Below are 13,058 nucleotides of genomic sequence, written 5' to 3' on the forward strand. Positions count from 1 at the left end.
TAATGACGTAAGCGGGTATGGCGAGTGGTATTGACGAAAGCGGGTATGACAAGTGGTATTGACGTAAGCGGGTAAGACAAGTGGTAAAGACGTTAGCAGGTATGAAAAGTGGTAATGACGTTAGCAGGTATGACAAGTGGTAATGGCGAAAGCGGGTATGACAAGTGGTAATGGCGTTAGCAGGTATGAAAAGTGGTAATGACGTAAGCGGGTATGACAAGTGGTATTGACGTAAGCGGGTATGACAAGTGGTAATGACGTGAGTGGGTATGACAAGTGGTAATGGCGTTAGCAGGTATGAAAAGTGGTAATGACGTAAGCGGGTATGACAATTGGTATTGACGTAAGCGGGTATGACAAGTGGTAATGACGTGAGCGGGTATGACAAGTGGTCATGACGTTAGCAGGTATGAAAAGTGGTAATGACGTAAGCGGGTATGACAAGTGGTAATGACGTGAGCGGGTATGACAAGTGGTAATGACGTTAGCAGGTATGACAAGTGGTAATGACGTAAGCGGGTATGACAAGTGGTATTGACGTAAGCGGGTATGACAAGTGGTAATGACGTTAGCAGGTATGACAAGTGTTAATGACGTAAGCGGGTATGACAAGTGGTATTGACGTAAGCGCGTATGACAAGTGGTAATGACGAAAGCGGGTATGACAAGCGGTAATGACGAAAGCGGGTATGACAAGTGGTAATGACGTAAGCGGGTATGACAAGTGGTATTGACGTAAGATGGTATGACAAGTGGTAATGACTTAAGCAGGTATGAAAAGTGTTAATGACGTAAGCAGGTATGAATAGTTGTAATGACGTAAGCAGGTATGAATAGTGTTAATGACGTAAGCAGGTATAAAAAGTGTTAATGACGTAAGCAGGTATAAAAAGTGTTAATGACGTAAGCAGGTATGAATAGTGTTAATGACGTAAGCAGGTATGAATAGTGTTAATGACGTAAGCAGGTATGAATAGTTGTAATGACGTAAGCAGGTAATATAACGTCATAGTTTGCTGTCAAACAGAATGGTTCTGTCCATATAGTTTAAACGTTCAAAGAAAAACGTTAAGGCTAGTTGCTGTCTTTACACATATGGAAACTGTATTTGACATGATGATAAAACTGGCAATTTCATAATTAACGATAATGTGGTGGTTCGTATAGAGAACTTTCGGGTAGAACTGAATCGTTGGAAGATATTGACATACTTCAGTTACTTGTGAAGTGATTTTGAGTGTTTTGTATATGCATGCATTCAATTGATACTTTATAAGCGCTAGAGCATCAGAGGCTATGATAACGAACAGTCTCAAGTTTGAGTTCAGACTTAAGTGGCAAAACTGCAAATTTTCATTTCATTGTAACTTTCTTTCTAGTCGAATTGTGAAATTTGCTGGATTATATAACTATTCGAAACGTACAATTACTCACATTTGTTCTGCAAAACGATTTGAATAAAGAGGTTTCTTTATAATTTAATAAAAGTACTTTTCAGAGTCTGAGTCTAGAATTGGATTTGAAACTTTTCGTAATCATGGCCTATGGCATAAACTCGCTATTTTCGTCTAAAACCTACTTAAGTAATACACATTAACGCTCTTTCCCTCCAAGGTTTTAAAATGTTGCCCTGGGCTTGGAAAAGAGAGTCAGTCAAAAAGCTTTTGTTATATATATTGTTAGTACACACGCAGAAATATATCGAAGAAATAAAGCCAGTGTGAACAATTGCATTCTCCTATTTTCAGATCTGGGATTTCCAGACTGGTCGGCCACTGGCCATGGCTGTGGGCGAGTATTGTTCCGCGCTGTGTCCCATGAATGATAGTGACAAAGTACTCTTCGGACGGACGGACAAATTTGGGGATGCAACGTCCATTATCGCCTGGGACCTTATGGGGAATCAAATGATCAAAGAAATGCGATATGACGCGCCAGTAGGAAATAATGACTACATTTCCTTCCTAAACATATCGAAGAACGACCGCTATATAATAGCGGGATTTACGAACTCATTTGATAATGACACAGAATTCATGACATTTGATATGACATTGACTAGCTATATCGTAAATGAACCCGCCATGTTGAAATTAGACGCAAATCCGGAAGTAACAGTCATCTTGCCAAAGGACGAAGCTTTGACAGGTTTGAGAAACGGTGACCTTGTCGTCTGGAGCCTCCAGACCGCGCAACCCAACCGGCAACTGCTCGGAAGTGGCGGTGCGCATGCGCATACACGGGAAGTGAAGAGCGTGACGTTATCGGACGATGGACGATACCTGGTTTCCGGTTCGGCGGACGGGACATTGAAGGTGTGGGATATGCACACGGAGAGGCCCATTCACACGCTGCAGGGACACACGGACGAGGTGAGTGGAGCTGTTGTGAGGTTACATTCTAAAATATATTTTAAATTAAAGTAAACTAAAAAAAGAACCTTTGAGGCTTGTCATTATTCAAATGACAGGATTATCATTCCGTGGTGTATTTAACCTATATTTAATTTTCATATTGTAACATGCTTTTCTTATTGTTTCAACAGTTGTAAATTAATGTCATATTTGATATACCATTTAAATTCAAAATGTTGTTGCTGAAACGAATAACAGTGCAGTCTTAAAAATATGTCATTTATTCTTATCTCCATTCCAAGGTTTGGTGCACTGCGCTCTCGAGCGACAACGAGATCGCGGTTTCCGGTTCCGCTGACGGCACGATCCGTTTGTGGCACGTGAAGAACGGAACGGAAACGTGCGTGTTCAACTGCGGTGTGGACATCTTCTACGTCACCATGTCACGTGACAAGGGAACCATCGTTGCCCTTGGAGACAAATATGGCGCCCGGAAGTTGATCATGCTGCAAGTGGTCAGATCGAAAATCAAGATGATCGTCAGCTCCTAGACTGATGTAAAACATTAGTGCGTGGCGGAGTTCTGAACAAAATTTATAACAACTTCTTTTGTCTTAACTCAACTAGCTATAAAAGTATAATTATGTTTTCAACTTTATGACCAGCTAATGTAATTGGTTCAGATTAATGAAAGTTTATCCCTGTACTAATAATACAGAAAAAAACAATCAGAATTTGTTACTTTTTTCGTTCGTTTAAAATGAGTGAAACCTTAAGAAATTGAAAAGAAAACAGTTAAGAGCATTAACAATATACAATATTTTGATTTTGAACTTATACAGTTAAGATATTCTATGTTCCGTCTATGTCAGAATATATAAAGTATGTGCAATGTTAATGCATTTGCTTGCTTTACTTATTTCCAACGAAACAAACACATGTTCAACTACTTGTTCCAGTGTGTGTATACCACGTGATAAATTGCGTTACAAATGCTACCAGTGTGTGTATACCACGTGATAAATTGCGTCACAAATGCTACGTCGGAAGGCAATATTTTGCTTCCGATGAAGACTTTAAACTTTCCTATTTCTTCACCATTTTAAATGAAACAAAGCGCAGTCTACGCCGCTTACAGAGCCCCGCCTTAGGTCTTTTACCAGAGTTTGGTTGAGAGTGTAGTTTTTTTTAAAACACTTCGACAAACCTTTTCACAATACTGCCGTCTGACGGAGCACTGTCAAAACATTATTTTGGAAACAGGTTTGTCGAAGTGTTTGATGAAACTACCCGGTAATGAAACGAAGGCGCGGTTCTTTAAGCGGCATAGACTGCCTTTTGTTTTATTTAAAATGGTGTAGTAATAGAAAATTAATCTTTGATTGAAGTCTTCATTTTTTAAGTAAAATATTGCCTTCTGCTGTAGCATATATGACGTAATTTATCACGTGGTATACACACACTGAGTTCTCAGTCACCTAAGTATCATTGATAGAACGTATTTATACAACTATCGGATTTGAACGGAGAAAAAACAACAACAAATACATATAATTACATTAGAAAAAGGGCTGTCCCAGAATATCGTAGACAATCACCATTACAAAACGAGTGAATTTCGGCGAGTTATTTGTAATACAGTATGTATACATATGAAGACAGGCTGATTCCACCCCAACAGTCCATGTTGTAATTTTCATTCGTTCAGTCCATGTAACCTTCATGTACGAGTATATACAATGTTTTGTATGGTGTGATGTCTTAAACAGGTTTTATATATTTAACTGACGATTACATTGGTTGATTTATATCTTCACCATTCCACACCAACTTTCTAGGTTTCTCTCATCATTCTCAACCTAAACGCATAACTGCAAAGTTGTCCGTATATAGTTAATGCATTCAGTTTCAACATAACTGTATGAATCTTATTTAAATAATTGTATCGTTTCACAGCCTGGTGAGTTGTTTCATATCATTACATAGTGTACTATTAGTCGTTCGTTTGTATTAATCAATATCTAAATAACTATTAAACCTGTTTTGTATGTGTTTATATTTTGTTCCAACACATGGGCGTGGCCATTGTATTGCACCTTGTATTTTGTCTTTTAAACATTTGTCTATTGTTGTATTATATTGTATTGATATGTTTTTTCTATAAACACTGGTAATAAACGGTAGAACCCTGAGAAGTGTTGAGTTTACCACCACCTTCTACACATAATACCTGCAATTGTGGACAAAATTTAAGATAAAATCCCCAAAACTGACAAAAATACGTATGTTTAAAAAACATCACTATTTGAAATCCGGCGCACGCCGACGTAACATCAAGGAGTCAACGTAACAAATGTCAAATATTTTAAAATCGTTCAGTGTGGCTTTGTGTGCTTATATGCATTTAAAAAATACCATTTTACCACACACATTTTTGGGACACTCCTCTTCGTGTATTATGTCTTCTGTTTTAGATCATAGCTGCTACTGTGTTTTGACAAATATTATATATAATTACTGTTGTCAGAGTATGAGAGATATGTCCTTGATAATAATCCTTTATAAATTATTGAAATATCTTATTTATAGGTGATTTAAGACTCACATACACAATACAAAGTGGGTGAGAGTGGTCTAGCCGTATATATGTCCGCCTCTTACCCAAGAGGTTTTGGGTTCGATCCACAACGGCAGCCAATTGTATAAAACTTGGTTCAGTTGTCCACAGGTTATATTTTGGTTAGTTTGCACATTTAAATGATTTGATTGGTTAATATTAGTATTTGGATAAATATTGACTAATCAATAAACGTTTCGGCTATCTTTGAATAACCCAAAGAATTGACCAAACAATTGACTGCGAGGGTACTTTATCATGGCCAGTACTGGTTACCCAGGAAACGAACTCGAGAGTGATTCTGTAAGCTATCAGCTTTCGTCACAATCGAGTTAAAAATAAAGTAGAATACAACCTACATTTTTAGCCAATGAAATTGCAGATCGGCAATCATTAAGTAAGTACTACGCTTAATCATTTAGAATTTCAACTTTCGCGGGTGTTTGAAAGTCCGCCTACTGCCATACATCCGATTTACAGCCTTTGTCAGATTTTGCGTTGACAATGTGTCAGCCAATGAGGTTGAACTCTAAGTCAGTAAGATGACCTGAAGTAAAATCTTAATGATTAAGAAAGGGCTCGTTTGCTACGCTTATTCCGCCCATTGTTAATCATTAAGGTTTTACTCCATTTCATCGAACTATAACTTAGTTCAAAAATACACAATATAAATGTTTTGAGCTTGTTGAATGAATAGAGCTTTGTGTCTGATGAAAAGAAGTACAAGAGTGTCGATGAACGAACTCCAAGGTTCGTTTGTTGTTTTTTGGTAGAAAAAGGCGCACAACTAAAAAAGATTAAAGTCAGAGTTATGGGCCTTGCTATATATATGCGTATTGCCTTGCAACATGCGCACCAAGATTCATTCGAATATCTTGAACAGAGTTTGAGCTATTGCCAATGTTGAAGTTTTAGCGCGCCGATGATGACGGTATCCACGACAACGACGCCGATGCTGTGATAATACCTTGACAGTAAATTGTTTTTCGAACCAAACGAGCTGAACTCATTTACTTCATAGTCATGTCATTTCTCAACATTGGAACACTCTTGTTTACACACGTATGGCTATCTTACGGAAGGAATATTTACTTGGGCGACATTAATTTGAGAATATTAAAGAAATAACTGTGTTGTAATTTTGAAATTGGTGGCGGTTTATACGAGTGTTAAAGGTCGCCAAATATAATTATAGTCACGTGTTGTTTCAGTGCTCGCGTATGAATACAACAAAAATGTGGTTACAAAATATGATCAGATTGCAGGACTTCGTCAAGAGCGTTAGAGTATAGGAATAGCTGTGTTGTGTTTTAACATTTGCGACGGTGAATACGGTTTTTAATGGTCCGAGCAAGTATTGTTCACGGAAAATGTTTAAGCATGAAACCGTTAAAAAATTTAGATATCAAAAATCACCAAGTGCGTTAGAATGAAGAAAATTAACCAGCTGAATTCATTAATCTACTCACGTCGTTCCACAAGCTTTCGTCGTAGGAACTTTCTGTTTGTAAACTAATGCCTCTCTTACGAAATAAATGGCTACTTTGGGGGAATAATTGGAGAACATAAAAGAAATAAAATATAACGAAGAGGAGATTGAGACGAGGCCTAAGAAGGCTGTGTTAAATGGTCACACGCCTTAGGGGTACTGAATATATTACGTATATCAATAATCTAATCTGGCGCAGGAGTTACTTAAGCCATCAGTCAACGCATACAGTTCAACACTGCATACATTTGTCACCGAATACAGTTTAACACCACATACAGTTCGTCACCGAATACAGTTCAGCACCGCATACAGTTCACCACCGCATACAGTTCGACACTGCATACAGTTCACCACCGCATACAGTTCGTCACCGCATACAGTTCATCACAGCATACAGTTCACCACCAATAACAGTCCACCACCGCATAAAGTTTGTCAAGAAATACAGTTAAACACTGCATACAGTTCAAAAACCGCATAAAGTTCGTCACCGCGTACATTTCACCACCGGATACAGTTCACCACCGCATACAGGTGATAACCACATACAGTTCGCCACCGCATACAGTTCACCAACGCATACAGTTCGTCACCGCATACAGTTCAACACCGAATACAGTTCAATATTGCATACAGTTCACCACCGCATACAGTTCGTCACCGCATACAGTTCACCACCGCAAACAGTTTATCACATCATACAGTTCACCACCGCAAACAGTTCGTCACCGTATGCAGTTCACAACCGCATACAGTTAACCACCGCATACATTTCGCCACCGCATACAGTTCGTTACCGCATACAATTTACCATCGTATACAATTCGCATCCGCATACAGACTACCGCTTACAGTCTGTCACCGCATACATTTCATCATCGCATACAGTACGTCACCACATAAAGTTTGCCACCTCATACAGTTCACCACCGTATACAGTTCACCACCGCATACAGTTCGTCACCGCAAACAGTTTGTTACCGCATACAGTTTACCACCGCATACAGACTACCGCTTACAGTCTGTCACCGCATACATTTCATCATCGCATACAGTACGTCACCACATAAAGTTTGCCACCTCATACAGTTCACCACCGTATACAGTTCACCATCGCATACAGTTCACCATCGCATACAGTTTGTTACCGTAAACAGTTCAACATCGCATACAATTCACCACCGCATACAGTTAACCATCGCATACAGTTCACCACCGTATACAGTTAACCATCGCATACAGTTCACCACCGTATACAGTTAACCACCGCATACATTTCGCCACCGCATACAGTTCGTTACCGCATACAATTTACCATCGTATACAATTCGCATCCGCATACAGACTACCGCTTACAGTCTGTCACCGCATACATTTCATCATCGCATACAGTACGTCACCACATAAAGTTTGCCACCTCATACAGTTCACCACCGTATACAGTTCACCACCGCATACAGTTCGTCACCGCAAACAGTTTGTTACCGCATACAGTTTACCACCGCATACAGACTACCGCTTACAGTCTGTCACCGCATACATTTCATCATCGCATACAGTACGTCACCACATAAAGTTTGCCACCTCATACAGTTCACCACCGTATACAGTTCACCATCGCATACAGTTCACCATCGCATACAGTTTGTTACCGTAAACAGTTCAACATCGCATACAATTCACCACCGCATACAGTTAACCATCGCATACAGTTCACCACCGTATACAGTTAACCATCGCATACAGTTCACCACCGTATACAGTTAACCACCGCATACAGTTCACCACCGTATACAGTTAACCATCGCATACAGTTCACCACCGTATACAGTTAACCATCGCATACAGTTCACCACCGTATACAGTTAACCACCGCATACAGTTAACCATCGCATACAGTTCAGCACCGTATACAGTTCACCACCGTATACAGTTAACCATCGCATACAGTTCACCACCGTATACACTTCGTCACCGCATACAGTTTACCACCGCAAACAGTTCGTCACCGCATACAGTTCACTGCCTCAAACATTTCGTCATCGCATACAGTTCACCATCGCATACATTTCACCACCGCATACAGTTCACCACCGCATACAGTTCGTCACCGCAAACAGTTTGTTACCGCATACAGTTTACCACCGCATAAAGTTTGTTACCGCATACAGTTCACCACCGCATACAGTTCACCATTGCATACAGTCCGTCAACGCCTACTCTTTGTCACCACATACAGTTCACTACCGCATACAGTTCGTCACCGCATACAGTTCACCACCGCATACAGCTCACCACCGCATACAGTTCAAAACCGCATACAGTTCACCACCGCATACAGCTCACCACAGCATACGGTTCACCAACGCATACAGTTCACCACCGCATACAGTTCACCACCGCATACAGCTCACCACAGCATACAGTTCACCACCGCATACAGTTCAACACCGCATACAGTTCGTCATCGCATACAGTTCACCACCGCATACAGTTCACCACCGCATACAGTTCACCACCGCAAACAGTTTGTCACCGCATACAGTTCACCACCGCATACAGTTCACCACCGCATACAGCTCACCACAGCATACAGTTCACCACCGCATACAGTTCAACACCGCATACAGTTCGTCATCGCATACAGTTGACCACCGCATACAGTTCACCACCGCATACAGTTCACCACCGCAAACAGTTTGTCACCGCATACAGTTCACCACCGCATACAGTTCACCACCGCATACAGTTTGTCACCGCATACAATTCACCACCGCATACAGTTCACCACCGCATACAGTTTGTTACCGCATACAGTTCGCCACCGTATGCAGTTCGTCACCGCATACAGTTCACCACCGCATACAGTTTGTCACCGCATACAGTTTGTTACCGCATACAGTTTGCCACCGTATCCTGTTCACACCCGCATAAAGTTCACCACTGCATAGAGTTCACCACCGCATACAGTTTGTTACCGCATACAGTTTGCCACCGTATGCTGTTCACACCCGCATAAAGTTCACCACCGCATACAGTTCACCACCGCATACAGTTTGTCACCGTATACAGTTCACCACCGTATGCAGTTCACCACCGCATAATGTTCACCACTGCATACAGTTCACCACCGCATACAGTCCGCCAACGCCTACTCTTCGTCACCTCATGCAGTTCACTACCGCAAACAGTTCGTCACCGCATACAGTTCACCACCGCATACAGTTCACCACCGCATACAGTTCACCACCGCATAAAGTTCACCACCGCATACAGTTCACCACCGCATACAGTTCGCCACCGCATAAAGTTCACCACCGCATAAAGTTCACCGCCGCATACAGTTCACCACCGCATACAGCTCACCACAGCATACAGTTCACCACCGCATACAGTTCGCCACCGCATAAAGTTCACCACCGCATAAAGTTCACCGCCGCATACAGTTCACCACCGCATACAGCTCACCACAGCATACAGCTCACCACAGCATACAGTTCGCCACCGCATAAAGTTCACCACCGCATAAAGTTCACCGCCGCATACAGTTCACCACAGCATAAAGTTCACCGCCGCATACAGTTCACCACCGCATACAGTTCACCGCCGCATAAAGTTCACCACCGCATAAAGTTCACCGCCGCATACAGTTCACCACAGCATAAAGTTCACCACCGCATAAAGTTCACCACCGCATACAGTTCACCGCCGCATACAGTTCGCCACCGCATAAAGTTCACCACCGCATAAAGTTCACCGCCGCATACAGTTCACCACCGCATAAAGTTCACCGCCGCATACAGTTCACCACCGCATAAAGTTCACCGCCGCATACAGTTCACCACAGCATACAGTTCACCACCGCATAAAGTTCACCACCGCATACAGTTCACCGCCGCATACAGTTCGCCACCGCATAAAGTTCACCACCGCATAAAGTTCACCGCCGCATACAGTTCACCACCGCATAAAGTTCACTGCCGCATACAGTTTGTCACCGCATACAGCTCACCACAGCATACAGCTCACCGCCGCATACAGTTCGCCACCGCATACAGTTCACCACAGCATACAGTTCACCGCCGCATACAGTTCGCCACCGCATAAAGTTCACCACCGCATAAAGTTCACCGCCGCATACAGTTCACCACCGCATAAAGTTCACCGCCGCATACAGTTCACCGCCGCATACAGTTCACCACCGCATACAGTTCACCACAGCATACAGTTCACCGCCGCATACAGTTCACCACCGCATAAAGATCACCACCGCATACAGTTTGTCGCCGCATACAGTTCACCACCGCATAAAGATCACCACCGCATACAGTTCGTCACCACATACAGTTCGTCACCGCATACAGTTCACCGCCGCATACAGTTCACCACCGCATAAAGTTTGTCACTGCATACAGTTCATTGATATTGACACACATTTTTTCCCCTGTCATTTTGATGGTGTTTGAATAAATTAACTTCGCCGTGTTAATGAGTAGATCTTTTAATAAGTACCAAATCAACAAGCTGACCCTTGGCATATTCTTATAAATACTTTTAACAGATTTCTTTCCTTCGAAATATTTTCGCTCCAAAATTGCCCGCCTCAGTTTAGGCTTTTTGCGGTATTTAACAGTTTTCTGATACGTTTTGTGAGGCTACTGTCAAGTAACTAGATGTTTACGGTGACAAAGGCTGCCCTGTCATAGTTGTTACTTTTTCTGAACAGACATTTCTAGTGAGATGTTCAGTTGCAGTGTCTTTAACGCCAGAGAAAAAGCAATGTTCCTTGACATATTTACATGTTTCGGCATTGTAATCCTGTATTGAACGCCTCACACTTGTGTGTGGAAGTGTCATCTGATACACTCATAACTGCCTGTTCACCGAGACGTATTTCCTGTATAGTTTCCATGGGTGCGCGGTCATATGTCGTGAGTGGGCAGAAATGTAGAGTGGGAGAGACTCGAGCGGACAGTCGCTGCAGTTTACAGCTTAACTCTCAATTGATGCCGACGAGCTTCAGGTAAGCGATAAATCTGGGCTACCAAGCCATCTATGCACTTGCTATAAGTGCTTCGTTTAAACATATTTGGAATTACTTGCCAATTTTAAATACTTTGAACAACCACTTTGTACGGTTTGATATTACAGTTGTATTTAACCTGTTGGTGGATTTTACGATAATTATCTTTTTGAAAACCGCCAAGATGGCCGAGGAAAGGTGAATATTTGAACTTTTGGCAAACGATTTACGAAATAAAGACCAAAAGACATGCTTCCTTCGAATGTGCAGTGCTTTATTCATAAGTATGTGCCTGTCACTTAAAGGATGCGTGTCAAAATCAGCAAAGTCAAGTTTAGAAATGCAGACTTGATAATGCGAATTGAATGTTAACAATGAATGTGAGCGCCAAATAAAATAAATCAAGCAAAGAATTACCGAAAAGTTATTAAAGGTACTAGAGTTAACTCCCTTACAATTAAGATTTTGGAAGAAAAAATTGCAAATAAGTCACAGCACTAAGTAATAACTATACAATTGTGTAAATTCCTCTTAATTTTGAACAACGATAGAGCTAGATTTCGAGGATAATATACCTTTTTGAACCATACAAAACCTACATTATCCGCGTTTAGCATACGTTAAAGTATATTTAATGAATCATTTTTGTATCGCCTAAAACGGCGTCGTACATGTTTTACTTTTGGCGTAAGAGAAGGCGTCGGTGTCCGCTAAACCTTGTGCTGACAAATAATTTCAAGTTTGGGGTATTTATAGTGGTGAAACTGTGAACAAACTCAATCGTGAAATTATCGGCTCAACAACACCAGAGTAGTGTCCCTTTTACACAAACGTGTAGGTTAGTATATTATACAGACAGTAACTTGTCAGTAGCTATTGAATACAAAATTATACAGAAACAAAGTCCCAGTCAATTCGAATGTCAAATGAAACGCACCTCAAACACCATTGTAACGCCCCGATAAAAATATCATTTATTTCTTAAGCAGTGAATGCTTTAAATATTCAATATCCGAGCATGGCAAATACTTAGTCACATTGTTTATGGGTATTATATCCCTGCCAAGATCGATTGAAAGATCGCCAAAGTAAAACTGAAGTTGTTTTATCCCTTTTACATTAATATTGTCGAGTTAATATATTGTGCACACAATAACATACTATTGATTGTCGAATCATATTGAAACTGGGTAACAATGTTTGCTGACATATTGACTAGGCAAAGTTTCATCGTCAGATGAATCACCTATATAAGCACCAGAATACAAATATTGTTGTTTTGTTGCTTGTGTAAATATACAATTATTGGGTGTAGCAAATGAACATGATATATGGGGTGTAGCAACTGAACATGATATATGGGGTGTAGCAACTGAACATGGTATATGGGGTGTAGCAACTGAACATGATATATGGGGTGTAGCAACTGTAGCAACTGACCATGATATATGGGGTGTAGCAACTGAACATGATATATGGGGTGTAGCAACTGAACATGATATATGGGGTGTAGCAACTGAACATGATATATGGGGTGTAGCAGCTGAACATGATATATGGGTGTAGCAACTG

The 13,058-nt window shown here is 41.1% G+C and overlaps 2 protein-coding genes across 4 annotated transcripts in view; both read left to right on the top strand.

Annotated features, from left to right (window-relative positions):
- Window positions 1-4,539, top strand: part of LOC128239940 (neurexin-1-like) — a 39,069-nt gene extending 34,530 nt beyond the window's left edge. For all 3 annotated transcript variants that reach the window (XM_052956397.1, XM_052956398.1, XM_052956399.1), the window contains 2 exons: window positions 1,749-2,372; window positions 2,657-4,539. In XM_052956397.1, coding sequence (XP_052812357.1) covers window positions 1,749-2,372; window positions 2,657-2,905 — 873 coding nt within the window. In that variant the 3' untranslated portion in view covers window positions 2,906-4,539. The remainder of the gene's footprint in view (window positions 1-1,748; window positions 2,373-2,656) is intronic.
- Window positions 4,540-5,229: 690 nt separating this feature from the next.
- LOC128241250 (uncharacterized) lies at window positions 5,230-10,213 on the top strand. Its single transcript, XM_052958196.1, has 3 exons — window positions 5,230-5,274; window positions 8,703-9,347; window positions 9,587-10,213. The coding sequence occupies exons 1-3, from the start codon at window positions 5,230-5,232 to the stop codon at window positions 10,211-10,213; spliced, it is 1,317 nt and encodes a 438-aa protein (XP_052814156.1).
- The last annotated feature ends 2,845 nt before the right edge of the window (window positions 10,214-13,058 follow it).

Source organism: Mya arenaria, chromosome 7 (assembly GCF_026914265.1).
Source record: "Mya arenaria isolate MELC-2E11 chromosome 7, ASM2691426v1".
In the NCBI taxonomy this organism is placed as follows: domain Eukaryota; kingdom Metazoa; phylum Mollusca; class Bivalvia; order Myida; family Myidae; genus Mya; species Mya arenaria.